The 20,897-nt window shown below is 43.0% G+C and overlaps 1 protein-coding gene across 2 annotated transcripts in view; it reads left to right on the forward strand.

Moving 5' to 3' along the window:
• The window catches only part of Dmxl2 (Dmx like 2), a 167,329-nt gene that overhangs the window by 130,151 nt on the left and 16,281 nt on the right, over positions 1-20,897 (forward strand). For both annotated transcript variants that reach the window (XM_004638996.2, XM_004638997.2), the window contains exons 21-29: positions 957-1,054; positions 1,470-1,635; positions 3,350-3,614; positions 6,929-7,998; positions 8,474-8,665; positions 10,359-10,435; positions 11,886-12,013; positions 13,897-14,145; positions 17,208-17,386. In XM_004638996.2, the coding sequence (XP_004639053.1) occupies positions 957-1,054; positions 1,470-1,635; positions 3,350-3,614; positions 6,929-7,998; positions 8,474-8,665; positions 10,359-10,435; positions 11,886-12,013; positions 13,897-14,145; positions 17,208-17,386 (2,424 nt within the window). The remainder of the gene's footprint in view (positions 1-956; positions 1,055-1,469; positions 1,636-3,349; positions 3,615-6,928; positions 7,999-8,473; positions 8,666-10,358; positions 10,436-11,885; positions 12,014-13,896; positions 14,146-17,207; positions 17,387-20,897) is intronic.

Here is a 20,897-nt window from a genome sequence, read left to right on the forward strand (position 1 = left end):
GGATCTATCCTCTACACTCTCTGCAGGGATTGCAGCTGCAGGGTTACACCCCAGGCATGTATGCCAGGCCTGAGCTGTGCCTGGAGGGGGCAAGGTGGAGTAGGGGGGAGAATAGGCTCTCCCTCACACTTGGGTCTGGGCTAGGACTGGGTCTTGGGGTTCCCGGAACGCGGCAGAAATTCCTACTCGGTGTGCGGGGTTGGGCAGGTGCTGCGGAGTGGTGGGGGGCATCCCAAGGAGGTGGGAAAGGGTCTGGCCCATGCTGCGCCTGGGCTGGGATTCTGTATTTGTTTTTAAAATGAGTTTCTTTGCTTAGTGTGTATAACTGCTTATCACAGATGTCTGTATCAGTACTGGTTGAGAGAACCTTCAATTATGAAGTCATATTTACCATAGATAGTAACATTTAACTTTCATAAAGCATTAAATAAATGCAGTATGTTGAGTTTTCAAGAAGTGATCACACCTGTTACGTCCTGGTTTGCTGTGTACTTATGTTAGTCTTACTACTGTCAGAACTCTGATCCTGCCTCACTCCTTGCTGCGTAACCTGCAGTCATGTATTGGTCTGTCTGTGTCGTGGTCCTCACGAGTAGAGTGAGGTGCAGATGCTCCCTCACACTGAGGGCTCAGTAGGGCCAGGAAGGTGCTGGCTGTGTGGTGAGTAGCCAGGAATGCTCGCTGTCCTCCGTGTCTTGTGTCTAGGTGTGTGTGAGAAGTACCAGTGACTAGAGCATAGCTAGGTTTTCCCACTTCCCTAGTTCCTGTCAGCCAGGGAGGTAATGGGAAAGAATCAGCTATTTTGTTGTCTTCTTTTTTTTAATACCAAGGATTGAACTCAGGACCTTATGCTTACGAGGCAGGCGTTTAAGCTATCTCCCCAACCCAAGAATTAATTATTTGTTGAGCGTATTGTTTTGTCAGACAGTTGCAGTAACACTTTATTTACTATCTAGGTTGCCAAAGCTTCTTTTCAACGGAATAATGATGCCTTGGATGCTGCATTATTCTACCTTTCCATGAAGAAGAAAGCAGTAGTTTGGGGTCTGTTTAGGTGAGTTGTGATCTCATGGAGTGCAATTGTGTTTTGGGTTAGAAAACTAATGCTGTTGAAGATGATAAGATCAAATCATAACTTACTTTGTTATGACTTCATTCCTTTGTCTGCAGCAAATGGGAAAAATACATTTTCAGGTTAAAGTGGCAGGAAGTTGTAGGAAAAATGTTGCTAAAAGCACATTGGAAAGTAAAAGTTCCTTTTGCTTCCTGCGTATGTTTGCACAGCAGTACGAGTGTTTCTCCTTAGAAGTGAAGGGGTGTTGGGAGTGATACCTATTAACGACAATTCCCGCTCTTGTATTAAGAGAATGTTTTGAGCATTTGATTCCCTTACTCTCACATATTCTGGGAAGGATTAGCGTCGCAGTCAGCCTTTGTCCAGCCACGGGTATCTGTGCTCTCCTCCCCAGGTCACAGCATGATGAGAAGATGACGTCCTTTTTCAGCCACAACTTCAGTGAAGAGAGATGGCGCAAAGCTGCTCTCAAGAATGCTTTTGCTTTACTTGGAAAACAGCGCTTTGAACAGTCTGCTGCTTTTTTCTTGTTAGCTGGTTCATTGAAAGATGCCATAGAGGTATACACAAAGCTTGTTATGAAGCTCTGGTAAGAGGTTGAAAGCCTGAATGGTCTTCAGGGACATTGCAGGATTCTTTTGGTCATGTTTGTAAGGATAGAGAACAACTGCAGAAGTTGCTCAACATATAATGGTATTGGAATAAAATTATAAATAAATTGTATTTAGGCATATTGCATTTCAAGATATCGTGTAAAATTTATGAAAAAATGATTTATGAATGTCTTCTTCCAGGCCATCTGTGATTCTGAACTATTTAAAGTACACAGGCCATAAACACCATATCCTGTGCAGAAAAGCAGATATTTTATTGTGGAACTAGAGATTGAATTCAGGCCCTTGTGCTTGCCAGGCAAGCGTTCATTCTACTGCGCCATCTCCCCAGCCCCCAGATATTTTATGTTTTGTAAATCTGTTATTTATTTCTTTATTTGGTACAGGGTCATGCTGTGCAGCTCAAGCTCATAGTGATCCTCCTGTCTCAGCCTCTCCAGTGCTGGGATTACAGGTGTGCACCACCACGCCTGGATTTGGTGGCTGGCACAGCATGCCCACAGTTCAGGGGCCAGCACAACATGTTATACTAGGGCTCAGACCTGGGTCCTTGAGCTTGCCAGGCAAGCACTTAGCCTGCTGAGCTCTCTCTCCAGGCCTAGGCAAATATTTTAATTTCTTTTTTTATAATTGAAATTTGTAGATAAGAAACAAAATAGTAATTTGTACTGTTTTACAAATTTCAAACACTGGAAATTACAGTTTTAGATACTGCAGATCAAATATAAAGAGGTAAAACCTTGTGGTTTTTGATATAATATCCTTGCAGGTAATTGTGAGCGTAATTGTTAGTCTTTTTGTTTAGTTATGATTATCTTCCTTTTCAATTGGCTACTGTCATTATGTACAGTTCAAATAAGGTATAGGAAAAGCGTAACTGGAACTATTGCATGGTATAGAAAATATGTAGTAAAGTGAAAATATTGTAAATTTAAAATTAGTCATATTTTCATAGTTATCTCAGGTATCTGATGTTTTGAAAGTAGAAATGATTGAAATATTGAAATTGGAAATTTAGTTTAGAAGATACTCAAGTGCAGAAGGCATTTTTTCCCTTGGGCTGGGAATCCAGCCCATCTCCTGCATGCCCACTCTCCCTGCGCTTCACACCCACCATGTGTCTAGAAGAGCAGTGTCCTTGACCAAGAGTGTGTGCGTGACGCAGCCTCAAGTGCATCGGTTAGATCTGCATACAGGTTCCTAGGGAACGCAGACGGATTGCTGCGTGCATCTGTAGTTTACAGATTACTCACAATGTAAATAGAAGGTTCTTTAAAGTAGCATCATTGTTGACATGAAAATGCATTTGGAAATTAAGAGGAACTGATATGTTACTGATCTGTACGTTCCAAAGTCATATGTGGTAGTTAATTAGAAAATGAATGTCACTAACTTAAATTGAACTAAGTCTGAGATGATAGTGATCTTTCTTTCATGCTTATTTCATAAACAGTCTTTCTCAGTGGGAAAGACTATATTCTAGTCTTATTCTTTATTCTTTCACCAAACAACCATTTAACTTCCTTTCCTGGACTCAACCTCTAAAAACCTCTCTCCCATCGTGAGGAGATAAGTAGAAGACAGTTTCAGTGTATCAGTAGGATCTTTCATAACTGTTATGACAGTATCAATAAGTATTTCGTAATATTTAAATCTTCAGGTGTGTCTTGAAAAAATGGAAGACATTCAGCTAGCCATGGTTATTGCTCGTTTATATGAATCTGAATTTGAGACCTCATCCACTTACATATCAATCTTGAATCAGAAGATTTTGGGTTGCCAAAAGGATGGCTCTGCATTTGACTGTGGAAAATTGCACCCTGACCCTTTTCTGCGTAGTCTTGCCTATTGGGTGATGAAAGATTACTCCCGGGCCTTGGATACATTGCTGGAACAGACACCAAAGGAGGAGGATGAACGACAAGGTAGACTACCCTGTGGCTTTCCTTTTTTTCTTTTTCTTTGTTTCTTTCTCTCCCCCGCCCCCAGGCAGGTTCTTGCTCTGTGGTTCACACTGGCCTTGAACTAAGTAGCCCCAGCTGGCCTAATGCTTAGGGTACTCCTCCTGCCTTAGTGTCCTGAGTGCTGGGACTGTAAGTGTGCGCTACCACACCTGCTCCATTTTTCTTCTCAAAAGAAGATCATTTCAGAATTTATGGTCACTTGAATTTTTAAAAGGTTATTACCAGATTAACTTTGCAACTTGGAGAAATTATTACCAAAATTTCTTATGTGGGTACAAGATTATTTACCTAGTATCATAAAATCTAGCATTTTGTCGTAATTTAAGTAGTACAGTGTTAAGATTATTTCATACATATTTTATTCTTACACTTATATTTTAAGGATGTAAGATAGTATTACCATACTGCTCTAGTCTCACATACATTTAAAAAGCATTCAGAATGTTTCTGCATTTCTCAGCAGTTTCTAGATAATCATGTAGCCCTTTTCTTAAAGGTATAAAGTTTGATGTTACACAGATTGGTTTGATGCGTGGCACTGGAAGTACTTTGTTCTTATGTGGTAAATTTTGTTTACTCTTTATTACCCCATGTAATTTAGGTTAAGTATCTATAAAATATCAGATTGTTTGCAGTGAACTTTTTCTTTTCAAAGTTTTATTGATAAACATATAGCAATGCGACAGTTTCAAATCAAATCGAGAGTAGAGTTTCAACAAATAATACTGCAGTGAACTTTTTAAAAGGGAGCATTCTAATGAATAGCTAAATAAATGCTAATCGATCCATGCCGTAGAAGCAGTGTGCTATTAGGAAGTGAGCTCTATCAGTGTGTTATATGGAGTCTTTTGCTCCTTGTGCCCACCCAGTGCATACGTGTCTGCCTGCCTTTGACACTCCCTTGGGTATTATATGGAAGAAATCATCAGAATTTAAATACTTAGTTTTGTCAGAGATGGGTATTCCATTGCCATTCAAATATTGTAGGTGCATGAATTCAGCAAAACAATCCAATATAGTCCAGTAGTCCATAATAGTAGTGAGTTATCTGCAGAACTGGCAATGTCAGAAGTTGTTGACTTGAGATTTTTTTTGGGCAGAACCAGGGATTGAACTCAGGCTCTTGTGCTTGCCAGGGAAGTGCTTATTCCACTGAGCCATCACCCCAGCCCTTACTTGAGCTTTTTACATATTGAGCTCAGCATATTAATATTTCTTTACTTTGTATACCTCCTTTTTATACCTTTTTATACCTTTATGCTGGATGGTGAAGACCAAGATACAGCAAGACCTATATAACAAAAAATATAACCTTTAAACTGTCTTATTGCTATTTCTTTCTCAATAAAATTAATTAAAAAGTAATTAAATACTGGCCACTGCCTTGGGGAGATATAAGCTTTTATTATGTTTACTCACTTCCTGTTATTAAGTGTTAAGGGGGTAAATGTTTTAAGTATATTTAGGAATAAAGAGATCAGAGCTTCAATTTTTACTTTCTTACAAAGAAGAAATATAAACTTTAAAGGAAGGGCCTGCCAAGTAGCTCAGTGGATTAAAGTGCCTGCAAATAGGCCCGAGGGCCGGGGGTTCAATCCCTGAGCCTGCCAGGGTGCAGAGATGGCAGACAATTGAGACTGGGTGTGGTGGCACGTGCCTGTAATCCCAGCAAATGGGAGGCTGTAAACAGGAGAATCACTATGAGAGTCTGATCTAGTAGTGAGACCCTGCACACCCTGTAGACTCTTCCCTAAAATACAAAATAAATAAATAAAAATAAAACTATAAATAAATAAATAAACAAACTTGGAAGGAAAGGAAACTTTTAGAAGAAAAATCAATATCTGAGTTACCCAGGTAATTTTAATAATATGTATGTATTTTTATAAAAGGAAGATCCTATTTATTTTTTAATGTTTTCCAGATTTATTTTTAAAAGCTTGTTATTATAGAAAAAATTAAAAATATATAAAACAGAATATAAAAGTCTATGACTATCAAGCAGCCTCAGTACTTACCAACTCATAACCAGTCTACTGTCAAGATGACGTGTTGAATCCTTAGCGCCCTGCAGAGGTGACTGATTATCTTTTCTTAAAGAGGTTATTTTGTAGTCACAGATTTAAATAGGATTCATATTTCAGTCATTTGCAGTTTGGTTTTATAGATGCTTGGGTTACCTCATCTTTAGCAATGGTGAACTCTTCAAGGTCCATGACCCTTCCTGTGCTTCCTTCCAGTCTTACTGCTCTCTGGGGGTCAGACTATTTCAGGCTCACCTTGCACATCTCCTGCCCCAGACTGGAGAAGCCTGCTTCCCACTGAGGCGTGATGTGTAGACGCTGGGCCGGACACAGCCCCTCCCCTCTACTGACCTGAGAAATTAGGCGCTCACCCTGAAAAGTCTAACTCAAATATGTGTTCTAGCATTCTTATTGCACTTGTCCTTTGTGTCTTGTAGTGAATAATTTGGATTTGCATGCCATGCACAAATTATTTGCTATATATACACAGAATATTTAAGAATATATATGTGTGTGTTTCCTAACAACTTGCTGACCAAGAGCAGGTTACACTTTTAAAGTTTTTGCAGGTATTTCTATTTTTATAGTATATCCTACTATGGTGGTACGAGCACATTTCTTTCTTTCTTTCTTTCTTTTTTTTTTTTGGTGAAACTGGGGATTGAACTCAGGTCATTGCACTTGCCTGGAAAGCGCTTACTCTACTGAGCCATCTCTGCGGCCCCAGAAGGGCATCTCTTGCTTTACTTTTCATAGTTTGCCTGGTTTTACTACCAGCTTCACACACATATTTATTTCCTTAATCTTGCTTTTTGTGAATTACTCTTTTACATTTAGACTTTTAAAAATTCTGTAAACTTTCGGCCTGAAATAAAAAATATAAAGCCAAAGTACTCTCTGAGAAAGCTAGAATCTTTTCCTCTCTTTTAGAGACCAATTAGAAGTTTTTGTGAGTTTCCCTTCCATTTAAAAAAAAACAAGCAAAAATGCCTGTTTGCACCCCTCTGCACAGCTGCCATGTTTCTGTACATTTTATTCAGTGTGCTCTTGCCATTGCTCCGTAGTACGCAGGTGAATTATCTTTATTTTATCTGTGTAGTTTTAATAATTATATGGCTATAATTTAACCTGTTTTCAGTTAGTATTTATGCATCTTTTACTTTTTGGAAGAGCTGATGTAGTGCTTTATCTGTTTGAAGTATAAGTACACACTAACCTAATGACTCATAGTTACGTGCTTGATTTCTGCAGTTATTATCAAATCGTGCAACCCAGTGGTATTTAGTTTTTATAACTACCTTCGAACACATCCTTTGCTTATTCGAAGAAACCTGGCCTCCCCGGAAGGAACTTTGGCAACCTTAGGTCTGAAAACTGACAAAAACTTTGCTGATAAAATCAACCTCATCGAAAGAAAGTTATTCTTTACCACTGCAAATGCTCATTTTAAAGTTGGATGCCCAGTTTTAGCTCTGGAGGTACTTTCTAAAATTCCTAAAGTATCCAAAGTATCTGCCTTATCTGCAGAAAAAGACCCGGTTGGCTTTGTTTCTGAAAGGATGGATGGTGGCCCTTCAGAGCCTGGCGCTCTGAGTAATGGCAGCACAAGTGCTGGCCCCAGCTGGTCAGGCATGACCTCATCACAGTTTGACTGGAGCCAGCCTGTTGCTGAGGTTGACGAGGAACAGCTTACTCTTGACTGGGGCGAAGATCATGACAGTGCCTTAGAGGAGGACGAAGATGCTGCTGGCTTAGTGATGAAGAGCTCAGGTGCCAGGGAGAAGGATGCACGGGAAGGTGGCAGGGCTCCGGCGTCACTGAGCCCTCAGGAGGAGAATGGTCCAGACCGTGACACTGAAGTGGATGTAATTGCTGAACAACTAAAATTCAGAGCTTGTTTAAAGATCCTTATGACTGAACTAAGAACTTTGGCTACAGGGTATGAAGTAGATGGAGGGAAGCTCAGGTTTCAGCTCTATAACTGGCTAGAAAAGGAAATTGCTGCCTTGCATGAGATATGTAATCATGAAGCTGTTGTTAAAGAGTACTCCAGCAAAACATATCCCAAGGTGGATAGTGATCTTCTGAACCAGGAGACAGTGGTGGACAGACCAGATGTTGGATCCTATGAGCGGCACCAAATTGAGCGACGCAGGCTGCAGGCTAAACGAGAGCATGCTGAGAGACGGAAGCTGTGGTTGCAGAGAAACCAGGATCTCCTCAGAGTGTTTCTTAGTTACTGCAGCCTTCATGGGGCCCAGGGAGGTGGTCTGGCATCTGTAAGAATGGAGCTCAAATTTTTGCTGCAAGAATCACAGCAGGTATGGACATCTTTTTGTGTTCAGCTTTGGTTGTTCTAGTAATTTCAGTAGGTCTTCCACATAGAGCTGTGAAATGCTTTATATGTTGATCTGTTCAGAGGAAACAAGTGTTTGTATTTTGTGTAGGTTTTTGTATATACAAGTTCTCGTCCTGAGAAGTGTAATTAAGAGCAAGGAGCCCAGCCCTCCCCTCTGTCCTGTCCTGTGTCCTGCAGTGCCTGCTACACACTGGCTGCTGGGGAGGCTGGTGTAGAGCCTGTTGCTTTTACTCTGGATTGTTGCCAGTATTTTATCAGCGAACTATTTTAACTATTTTAGTGGGTTTTTTTTTGAGACAGGGTCTCACCATGTAGCTCAGACTGGCCTTGAACTCATGGTGATCCTTCTGCCTTAGCTGCCCGAGTGCTGGGATTACTGGAGTGCACCACCACATCCAGCATTTTCACTATTTTGAACAACTAATTGTCACCTGCAGGAAACTACGGTGAAGCAGCTCCAGTCTCCGCTGCCGTTGCCTACCACCCTGCCGCTGCTCTCAGCAAGTGTTGCAGCCACAAAGACAGTCATAGCAAACCCGGTGCTGTACCTGAATAACCACGTCCACGACATCCTGTACACCATTGTGCAGATGAAGACCCCGCCTCATCCCGGGGTTGAGGACATGAAGGTAACGTGTTGCCTGACACTGTGCTTGCTGGGCGAGGAGGCTCGCATCTTAGGCTTGTGCGGCTGCCCATTTGTGCTTAGAGGAAGTATCTCCCAGTGTTCTTACATGCTCCTTTTTTTCTTCCTGTCAGTTCAGGACTGGCCAATGAAAGTCATTTAGAAGTGTGCAGTCTTCTTATTTCTGGAAAAGTTACATCTTCCTTTAAGACAGATGGATTATTTTAGTAATCAAACTAATTTTGTGGGCAGTATTCTTGCTACTTGCTCTGTTCCCTCAAGTGAGCCGCTAAATTGCAGATCCTTACGACTCTGTTTCCATGCCAAGTTGCTGTGAATATAGTTGAGGAGGACCTGGGAGAACCATGACTGATCAGAAGTGATTTCAGCTGTTTCCATAGTGATTATGTGTTGTGAGGCTGTGGAGAAGTCACAGGCAGTCAGAGTTACTACCTAAAATTCAACCTGAATAAAACCACGTATGAGAACCTGTGCCCAGGACTTACCAACTGATCCATCCAGAGGCTTGAGAAAGCTGGGCAGGGTGTGGAATGTGGAGGAGATTACTCCCTGGGCACACCACGTGTTTGTGCTGTGCTTTCTTCAGCACATCTTAGGTCTCCTCTGTTTTTTTATTTCTTTTGGTTGATGGGTGTGTGGGATCTCTCTGTATTCCTCTGAAGGCTCAAAGATGAACTGCTCACATCAACTGTGAGAAGCTTCCCTTTACTGCACTGCTGGAGTTAATCTTTCAGCAGGGGTTACTTAAATTGCTTGTTGGATGGACATGAATACGTAGAATAGGTATGAAATGTGTAGGTTCTGTACTTACAGCTCATAGGAATTGGATGAGGCTTTCAGCATATGAAACTATTTCTTCTTTCTTTTCTGCCTTTTTGAGACAGGGTCTCACTATGCAGTTCAGGCTGGCCTTGAGCTCACTTTGTAGCCCAGGCTGGTCTCCAACTCACAGCAGTCCTTCTGCCTCAGTCTCCTGAGTGCTGGGATTACAGGCATGTGCCACCATGCCTGGAGAAACTGCTTCTAAAATACCTTCAAATTTTAAGATTTTATGACTCTAAAAAAATTGATAACAGTATATAACACTTCAGATGTGCCTTTTATATTATATAGAGAATTTTAAACGTTCCATTGCAAATATTTAAGACTATCTCTTGCATATGAATACTAAGTAAGTTATTTGCTAGCCATTTCAGACAGTGATTGTGATTATACTTACTAAGCAAATTTAGGTCTTTTTTATTGATAAATATTTTCAACACGGGGGGGGGGGGGTTCTTAAGGCTAACCTAAATAAAAGCTCTGAAAATTTTGTACTTACTTGCTTTAGTGTTTTTTGTTTGTTTGTTTGTTTGTTTTGCACATTACTACTTAACCTAGTTATTAGCCTAGGACAAGTCCCAGGAGCCTGGGCATGGCCTCTTTGCTCGGGGTCTGATGAACAGCAGGCATACAGTAAGGGAAAGCTTGATACCTATGAGTTTGCCTCAGATTTGCTGTGGGCATTTATATAAAGATGGCATGGGTTATTTTAGAAGGCTTAAAGCAGCTAATAGTCTCCTATAGGATCCAGTCTTACTTGTGATGATGCTGGTTTCCTGAGTATTTTCTAATTTTTAAGATATCATGTATAAAAATGTTAGCATAAAATGTAATTGTGGCTGTTTTGCTTTTAGGTGCACACACTTCATTCACTAGCAGCATCACTTTCTGCATCAATTTACCAAGCTTTATGTGACAGTCATAGCTACAGGTAAAAGCAAAAATTGCCAAATAATGTATAGTATTTATGTAGTGTAAACATCCGGCCATTCCAGAGTTTTACTGGGGCTTTAGCTCTTATGGACTGAAAATCCCCAAATATGACCAATGTGTATACTTTAATAAATTACGTAGAACTACAAAGAAAATTATTAAAAGTATTTGTTTTATTTGTTATATAGTAACAATACAAAGTAACAAATAGTAAATTTTATTACTCTTATGTTTTTGGTTTGATACCAGAAAAGCTTACTGTTAAAAACAATTTATACCAAGAAATTTTCTAACTTTTCTCCTTAGGAATCATTTCTGTGTTTATTGGATTGTTTAACTGGTCTTTAGATGTAACAAAAAACTTTCAAAAAATGAAGAAGTACATGTCTAAAATTTAATTACTAAAATAAATGTTACTTGCCAATTTATGTGTGATATAAAAGTCTTTCAAGCAATATCAATTAAAAGTAATGGTTTGGATGTTTCTTGGTGTTAAATCAGCTCATCATTACAGCTTTGCATTTTAATGACTAGGGCAGTGTAAGTCATAAGAAACCCACTGACTCTGAAAGATGAAACGTTTAAATAAAGTTAACAGATATTAATGTGAAATGTATACTAAAATGTCTATTTTTTTCTCATAAATTTAACATCCTTTACGAGAGCATTTGATATTCAATTTGACGTTGAATAAGTAGCTGCTCTTTCAAAATGACCTGTTCTCTGAGTTTTTACCCCCTGTACAGGCCATGTAGAAATAAGTCCAGAGATTTGGAAATGAGAGGGGGAAGAAGTTAATTTTGTTGGCACAGTCGCCTAACTGATCACAGGTCACTTGTTGGTGTTAGTCGCTGGTTATAATTAGGGTACCAGAGGAGAACTCAGATACCCCGTTTCCAGATACGTATTTTCGATTCATTTGGCTGATGAATGTGCAGCAGCTCAGCTTTACTTTCCGCCTTCGTATTTCCTCCGGTTCTGCACAGTCACTTTGGCTAGGAAGGTCGGTAGGGGTGATTTGCTTTAGATTTAGAGATTTCCAGGTTGTCATCCTCCAGATTTCGCTCCGGGTTAAGTTCTTAAGAAATGCAGCACACCAGTGCCCCGAAGCTTTCTGCCTGCTGTGCCCTAATCCAACAGTAGTCTCCTTATCAAAGATTTTTTAAAAAACGAGAATAGAAAAGACTTTAAAAGCTTCTGGAAAATAAATGATTAATTGTCATCTGCTCAATATAGTAAAAGTTGATGTTTTATTACAACTATCAGTAAACATTTGTTTACTGGAACTAATTTTAAGCACTTTCTAAAATAAATTCACATTAGGAAATTAAATTCAGTGTGAGGACTTCTGGGTTTTTTAAATGATCATGTAAAGTAGATGAGATTGGTGAAGCGCAGCTGCTCAGGACCTCTTCTAGGACAGTAACTGGGCCTACCTGACTTTGCAGCCAGCCGGAAGGGAATCAGTTCACAGGAATGGCCTATCAAGGGCTGCTTCTCAGTGACCGCCGCAGACTTAGGACTGAAAGCGTCGACGAGCACGTGACACCAAACTCATCTCCTGCTCAGTGGCCCGGTGAGAATTTGCTTGTTTTTCCTTCCTCCCCTAAATCTTCTCTTTAATAATTCCACCTTTCCCTATGATGTTGAGGATGGGGGTAATCCTGCTGGGCATTGAACCCAGGAGCACTTTGCCACCTAGTTAGATAGATAGATAGATAGATAGAGGTATAGATATAGATATAGATATAGGTATAGGTATAGATATAGACATAGATATATCCTCATGCCTTTTTTACTTATTTGTTTTGGTTTTTAGTTTTTTGACACAAGGTTTCACTATGAAGCCCAGGCTAGTCTTGAATTTGCGGTGATCCTCTTGCTTCAGCCTCCTGAATGCTGGGATTGCAGCATGTACCATCACACTCAGATTTGCTTTTTAAAATAGGCTTTTGCTGAATTATTTAGGCAGAGACTTGGAATTCTTTCTCAGCTTTCCAAGTACCTCGGGTTACAGGTATGCTCTAGCATGCCTCTCTTGGAGATTCTTTTTTTCTGAAGCTACTCGCCAGTTTCCTGATTGTTGTTCTTTGTAGATTTGGTGAATAATTTTGGTTTTCTTTTTAAATCTTGTTTCTTCTGTGGATTAGAAATTTTAGGTAGTACTGTGTTGACTGAGGACTCCTAAAGTTAAGGCTTCAACAACCAACCGTGTCAACCACATGAAAGGCTGACACTCTTCGTAGGGTGACTGCGTCATCTCTGGACTAGAGCCTCAGCGGTGCTGCAGTGTCCCAGATAGAGGAAAGGCATCTGGTCCCTTCGAGTGTAAACTTCCCCAGGAGGGTGCAAGGGACCGCCCGCCTTTCTATGGCCAGCACTCTTTCTCACTCTACATCAGTTATTTGAGAGCTTGTACTCTTTTGTAGCCTACACATTTGAAGTGATTTTAGACATAGATTTCTAGAAACATACTGACTTAATTCCTTGTTTTGAAGTAATTTAAGACTAACAAAAATATTGCAGAAATAATATCATTTCTGTGTAACTTTTATCCAGATTCCCAGAATGGGATAAAGTTGTAGACAGGGTAGCCTTTCCATCCAGATATGTTGGTGTGATTTTCTAAAAACAGCCCTGTCTTGTATAACCGCAGCACAATTGCCACATCTAGTACTGTGGCACTGGCGCTCCTCTTCCTGTCCTCTAGTTTTCCCAGCTTTCTCTAGTTGTCCTGTGAGTGTCCTTTTCCTGCTTCCTGTTGTAGTCACTCCGGGTCTCTTGAATCTCCTTGGATGATACATTTCCTTTGCTTTGCCTTTCATAACTGCTACACTTTCAGAGAATACTGGCTGCCCAATGTTGTGTTTTTTAGGGTATCTCTCAGTTTTTCTGATTTTTTTCTTACTGTTAGAGTCAGGTTATGTGTTTTTGCCAGGGAAGCCACAAAAAGATACGCCCTTCTGAGTGGGCAGTGTGGGCAGGCTTGTGGTGCCTCATGCCCGTTGCTGTGCTGTTGGCTCTGGTCACCTGTGGGAGTTTCTGCCAAGGTGCCCTTTATATAGATCCCATGCTTTCCTTTATAGTTAATGGAAATCTTTGAGGAGATCATCGGAGACTCTAAAATATCAAATTTGCACACCCAGTGAGGGTTGCTATCCAAATCAGATACCACTGTAGGGTGACCACTGGTGATTTTGTATCCCTTTCCTGAAATTCTACTGTCAAACTTTCCCTTCTTCCCTGCTGACTCACATATTTATGATATCAGTACTCATTAGTAGATTTTTACTTAATAAGTTTTAATTCCTTCCTACAGTTATTTATTATTGCTTAAGTTACAGAAATGCTTATTTTGTAAGATAGAAATATGTGCTGCTGCTTCCGCTGCCCATTTGGATGATGCCCTGTGGTGGTTTATGAGAGTGAGGTGCTTCTTACAGCCCTCGTGCCTTGCAGGGGTGAGCTCCCTCATGAGCTTGCTGAGCTCAGCCCAGGACGAAGACCAGCCGAAGCTGAATGTGCTGCTCTGCGAGGCCGTGGTTGCTGTCTACTTGAGCTTGCTGATCCATGCTCTTGCCACCAACTCCTCCAGTGAGCTCTTCCGGCTCGCAGCCCACCCGTTAAATAACCGGATGTGGGCTGCTGTCTTCGGTGGGGGTGCGAAACTTGTTGTGAAGCCTCGGAGACAGTCAGAAAATATCCCAGGTAAGACGAGTTCGATACTAGTGCTGTCCGTAAGTGCACAGAGTTTCTAATCTTAAGATATGGTTAATGTTTTAGTAATTTTACCTTGAATCAGAGAAGGTAAAGATATCAGCAGTCACTTCTTTTTAAGACGGTAAATTATTGCATCCATGTTAGAATGAAAATGCAATTTGCTACTTTGATTTTTATGGAAGTAACATTTTTTAGGTTGACAAAGCAGGACATGTTTGAGGAGGGTGAGAAAAGGGTGTTAAGGTGTGAGTTGATAGCACAGCATAGGTCATTAGGGAAAGGAGATTTGACTTGATCTCAGAGTCTTTCTAGCAAGTCTTTCTAGGATTTCCAGCAGTAGCTGTTAGTAACTTTTCTCTCATTACTGAGGCAAAATACCCAACAACCAAAATTAAGGAAGAGAGGTTTTTTTTTGTGGAGGTTTCAGTCCATAATAGCTGTCCTCAGGGCAGGTGGTGTGGCACAGGAGCAGCAGTTCAAGGTGGCGGAAGATAGCAAAAGCAAACGGGGGGTGCAGGCGCAAGTCCCTTTCCTTGCTGGGACTGTATGCTGACTGTCTGCCCATGCCATCTCAGCGCCCACCTCTTGCACAGGCTCTGGGTATTTAGAGTGAGGACCCTGGCTCCCTGCTGATTCACTTGATCCTCTAAATTTCTCAGGTTGACCCAATGTATCAACTCTAACATGTTTACAGGATAGCTGTTCTAGCCAGGAACATGGCTTTCTGTATTCCAGTGTGTGTGTATGTGTGTGTGTGTGTGTGTGTGTGTGTGTGTGTGTGTGTGTATACATGTGTGTCTTTTATTCCCTCCTGGTCAGGAATACAATTTGCATCCTGCTGTCACATTGGTGCTAAAACAAAAACCATCTTAATTCCCCCACAGTAGTTTGGGTGATGCAGGTTCTAACCTCCATCATTGCTGTGGCCCAAGGTGGAGTTGAAGAAGCCAATCTTGCATGTGGTCTTCCCCTTCTACCACTTGTAAACTGGTGTGCCCCCAGCCTCCATCACGTCTCATCGGAATGTTGTGGGAATTTGTTGATGGTGCTTCTGCTCATGGGCTCACTGTGCTGTAAACCCTTGCGGTGCGTTCATGTTTGCATTTTCATTTGCTCACACCTGCCAGATGCCAGGCCTAGGGCCAGGCTCTGGAGGTGAGGAGGCAGGAGGCAAGACAGAACCCATACCCTCAAGATGCTATGTCTGTTGGAGTAAGACACTCAGGAAACAGCAGACATAGAGTGCTTTCGTCACGGTGAGAACTGCAGGGAAAATAGAGCAGGGTTGGGGAAGAGAGGTGGGGACCAGGCCAGTGTGGTTGGCTGTACATCAGCACATCTGATGAGGGTGCGTGCTGAGCAGGGATCCAGGGAGGGAGGACCATGCGGTGTTGGGGACAGTCTTCCTGCCCTGTGGAACCAGACACTCAGGGGCTCTGGGGTTGGGCCACAGTTGGCCTTTCCAGATCCCCCAAGAGATCCCAAGGCTTGTAAATAGGGAGCAGTGTCATTTGGGGCTTTGTGAATTATGGTAAAGACTTTGGTTGTTGTTCTAAAGAGAGACAGAATCTTGAAGAGAGGAGCAGCATGATCCAATTTGGGTTTTCAAAAGAAGCAGTTGAGCCATTTTGGGAGAAAAACTGCATAAAGAATAAAAAATAGTGACCTTGGCTGGGCTCCTTCTAGCTGACCACCAGTGGCCAAGTGAGGAGGCGTCCCCTGACCTACAGATGAGTGAGCTCTGGCTCATGCTGCCAAGTGCGAGGGCCTGGAGAAATTAGGCTAAGTAGAGGAAATAGGTTGCAGGAGGCCACACACTGTGTGATGCTGTTCACACGAAGTAGCTGGCATAAGTGGGTAGGAGATAGGTGGTGGCCAAGCAGGCTGCCCAGCAGCATGGGTTCGGTCCCTGCTTCAGCCCTAAACAGAGCTGGCTGTGCTGGTGCAGATGTGCCACGTGTCTGAGCACACATGGAAATAGCTGGGTTCATGTTATGTGAGTTCACCTTAGTTCACCATATTTTTAGACGGACAGTCAGAGGCTGTAGGTTGTGGCATGCGGTGGACAGTGGGAGGCAGCAGCTCTGTCTGCATGGTCTCAGTCCTGGCAGCTCCTCTACTGTCTGTTGCTCCTTACCTGCCTCCACTGGCCCGTCAGGCCTTCTTGCTTCCCGGCTTCCCGGGATTCATCAGGTGGGCCCTGCCTGGGTAGTACCGTTCTTGACAGCTGTCCTGCAGTGTCTCTGGGTCTTGTCACTGTCATCCCCCGACCCCGGGGCCACACAGGAGCTGGGCTCCTTATGTTCCCCATGTTCCTCTGGCCATTTGCTAATGTCTTGTCCCCGTTTCTCACTGTTCTTCTGCCCTTCTTGGAAGACATGCGTGTATCTGCAAATCATCGGCTTTTTCCTGGGCCGTGTAGCCTGATGGCATCCTGTGGTATCGTGGACACTTGCCATTGGTACTGTTTGTTCCCATGTTTCTTGTAGACCTGTGATATATTTTTTTTGAGAGCAGAATATATTTACTGGGGGAAAGAAAGCTCCTGTCCAAGAGAGGGACAGGAGGGGGTCCCTGAGCAGGTGGTGATTGATACCTCTTTAGAAGACTCATTTGGGCTTTTTCACGGTGATTGATACTTATTTAGAATATCAATCCCTGGTGCCTATCCTTGCTGTGGCATAGTTTAGAAGCACAGTTATAGGGCTTGGGAGATAGCTTGATGGTCTAAGTGCCTACCTGCCAAGCACAAGGACCCAGGTTCAATCCCTGGTACCATGTGCTATGCTGGCCCCTGAACCCTGGGTACGCCGTACTGGCCACCAATACTGGACGTGGTTGTGCATACCTGTAATCTCAGCACTGGGGAGGCTGAGACAGGAGGATCACTACCAGTCTGAGCTGTGTAGTGAGACCATGTACCAAATTAAAAAAGAAGAAAAAAAAAAAAGCACAGGTGTAAAGGAATTTATACTAAAGCATGAAGGGAAAGGATGAAGTCGGAGTTGTTGGCACAGAATAGGAACTGACTCTGAAACACCTTTCTACAGCACCTCCCCTGCCCTCTGAAGATGTAGATAAGCACCGCAGGAGATTCAACATGAGGATGCTGGTGCCTGGGCGCCCGGTGAAGGATGCCACCCCACCGCCGGTGCCCGCCGAGAGGCCGTCCTACAGGGAGAAGTTCATCCCTCCGGAGCTCAGCATGTGGGATTACTTTGTTGCCAAGGTATGCAATAGAGTGCGTGCTCCCCATCGTGGCTGTGTTGTCCCAGAAGTGCTGGCTGCAGTGGGAATCCCCCCCCCCCCCCCGTCAGACATCAAGTTTAACTGCATAGTCCTAGTGCACGTGGGAGTGGGGCTGAGAGAGGGGCCCCTGAGGCATAGGCCAGATGCTTCCATCTAGAGCGTAGACAGGAAGTCAGTGCCGCCACACAGAAGCAGCTCTCTGTGACAGAACCACCTGATAGTGCCCTGGTCCTGAGCAGCGTGTGCTGTCAGGATGCAGTTTTCCCCTGCCCCTGCTGCTTGAATTTAATGTTTTTCTTTGCCATTCCAAAAGCCCCTGACATCTTTAGTGTGATAATGACATTAAGATTTATAAGTAGTGTCAGAGGTGTGGCAGTACTGGAGCCCAGCCTGGGCAACTTGCAGAGACCTTGTCTGTAAATAAAAATGAGCTGGGATGTAGGTCAGTATGAAGACTCTTTAAATACACACACACACACACACAGACACGCACGCACACACGCACACACACACACCCCGGTACGGGGGTTGGGGGCTTGCAAATGGTGACGTGCCAGTTTATTTGTTATTTTCCAAAAACATTTCCTCCTGGTTAATAAAGTTTTTTTTTGATATTTAGAAAAGGCCAAAAAGTATAAGGAATGAAAATATAATCTATGTGGAAGTAATTGCTAATGCTTTGGCCAATTTGCTTTTAGTCTTTTTCAGTGAACATTACAGGGTAAGAAATTGGACATGCTATTAAAAACCTGGCCAGATGTTGTGGCTTACACCCGTCATCCTGGTACTTTAGGAGAGCAAGGCAGAAGGATCACAAATTTGAGACCAGCTCGGCAGCTTAGTTCAGACTTGTGTTTTAAAATAAAAACATGTAACCAGTGCATAGTTTAATCCTCAGTACCAAAACAAATACCTGGATAGCTATCACTAAAAAACAAAAATTCTGAGCCAGGCATGGTACATCCTGAAATTTCAGTATTCTGAGAGGTTTAGGTGGGAGGTTTGCAAGTTCAAGCCCAGCACAGGCAACTTGGTGGGACCTTGTGTCAAAAAATAAAAAAATTAAGAAAGGCTGGTAATATAGTTCATCGTGAAGTCTCTGGGCTCAGTCCCTGGTACCACATCCAAAAATCTCAAGAGCCCTGTTACAGAAAATCTCACACGTACATAGAGCACAAAACTGGAGTAGCAGTGCTTGTCCTTGTCCGTCATCGGTTTCAGAACCCTCCTCTGTGGACGGTCACATGTCACTGTACGCCTGCTCCCTGTAGGTGGTGGTGGAGGCCAGCATGAGACTTGGTTCATGAGTATTTTGCGTATGTATGTATGTATGTATGTGTATGTATGTGCCTCGGAGGATTTATCCTACGGCCTCACATGGAGCTACGTCCTTAGCCCTCTTTGTTATTCTGAGACAGGATCCTGCTGTTTTGAGACAGTTGTCAGGCTGGGCTTGAACTCAAGATTCTCCTGCCATAACCTCCCATGATGATCATAGGTATGCACCACCATACCTCGTTTCAGTAATTTTTTTAAAAAAGAATCTTAACAGGATCATATCAGTGTTACCTCTCACACACACGTACTTCCATGATATCAAGTATCCAGGTGGTGTTCATTTGCTCCCTCTTTTTTTTTTTTTATTTTTTGGTGGAACTGGAGATTGAACTCTAGACCCTTATGCTTGTCAGGGAAGCGCTTATTCTACTGAGTCACTCCCCGGCCTCCTCCCTTTGTATCTTAAATGGTTTCATCCAGTTGGTTTGTCCAAATCAGGATCCAAAATAAGATTCATACATACAAGTGGGCTAGTATGCCTTAGGACTCCCTTGATCTTTTCTACCACCTACTATCTTCTTCACTAAATTTATTTCTATTACTTTGCCCCCAAATAATTTGTCCTGTCACATTTCTCCGTGGATGCCAGTGGCAGCTCTATAGCTCTGAACCCCTCCTCCAAGCCTTCTGCTTCTGAGAGGTGCAGGTTAAGCTGAAATCGTCCCTCTCCTCCAGAAGCACTGGCTCGGAGTTGTGCCTTCTCAGCCCTCGCCTCCATGGGGGCTTTCTGGACCTGCTGTTAGCCCCTGGGACTGTCCCTTCCAATACATGTGGACGGGAAAGGCAAGAGCAGTGACCTAAGTCGGCCTTCCCTGTGCTCCTGGCTGCCCCACTAGGCCGGTAACCTGCATTCTTCAGGGAGCTTAATGCTGCTTGCTCTGCGTGGAACACTGCTGTGCTCTCACCCTGCACACGTGGCACTTCAGTCTACAGCAGCGTCACTTACACGTGTGCCCACTACCTGGTGTAGCAGGCCTCTGGGTACTGGCTTCCAGCTAGATTCTGCCTTGCTTCCTGGGGTCAGGTGCATCCTGCCCAGGGTGGGAGCTGCTGTTTCTCCAGAGAAGCTTTGTGGGAAAACATTGAGAAACAGGGGCAGGGGTGCTGGCGGTGCTGGCGTGGTCCCTCTTTCTAGGTGAGTGCCACTTACAGCCACCACACAGTCAGCTTGTTAGTAGGGGGATGGACACCGGTTTACCTGACCAACATAGCCGTAAAATCTTCTCTATAGCTATTAAATTTGTTGTGGTTTTGGTCTAGCTGTCCCTCAAAGCCTCATGCAGTCGTAGGGTGGCTTCTGGAGTTTGTGATTGACTGTTGTGGGTGTAGGCGCTGCACCCTCCCCGGGGCAGGTAGTCTGCATTACAGTGTGAGGAGAGGAGAGGGGCTAGCTAGCTGCCTGAGCTGCTGCTTCTCCCTTTGCCCTTTGCTGTGGTTATGAACAGCTGTTCTGTGCCATGTGCCACTCTGCCTTGGAGCCAGCTGAGTGTGGTCTGAAACCTCGACTGAGCTGAATAATTCTTAATTTTGTGTGTCAGGTATTATGTCTCAGCAACAAGAGAAGACTAACTGAGGCAACATTTTCCTTTGATGTCTTATATTTTCTGAGGTATTTTTTGGGACTTTTCTAGTGTTTTATTTGCTGATATATAAGAAGAAAGCTATAGGGCGGGCGAGATAGCTCAGCAGACTAAGTGCCTGCTCTGACAAACACAGGGGCCAGAGTTAGATCCCTGGTCCTGCATGCTGCTGGCCCTACCCCAGGTGCTCTGAGCTGGTGACTGAGTCTGGGCCTGGTGGTGCTTGCCTGTAATCCCAGCTCTGGGGAGGCTGAGAACAGGAGGTTCACTGTGAGTCTGAGCTGCACAGTGAGACCCTATATCAATACGTAAAATGAAGAAGAGGAAGAAGAGGAGGAGGAGGAGGGGAAGAGGGAGGGGGACGGGGAGGTAGAGAAGAAAAGAAAAAGAAGAAAGCTACAGATTTTAAAAAGTCAGTGTGTCAAGCTACTAAGTTATTTTGTTGGTTATAAGGCTAGTAACATCCACAGAGAATGGTTAGAGTGATAAACATGTTCCATATTTAGTCAGAATTAAAAGTATTTTAACATATGTTTAAAGAAGTTCTAAGACTATATTTTATTTATTTTTATT

This window comes from Octodon degus, unplaced genomic scaffold, assembly GCF_000260255.1.
Source record: "Octodon degus isolate 3935 unplaced genomic scaffold, OctDeg1.0 scaffold00105, whole genome shotgun sequence".
NCBI classification, from domain to species: domain Eukaryota; kingdom Metazoa; phylum Chordata; class Mammalia; order Rodentia; family Octodontidae; genus Octodon; species Octodon degus.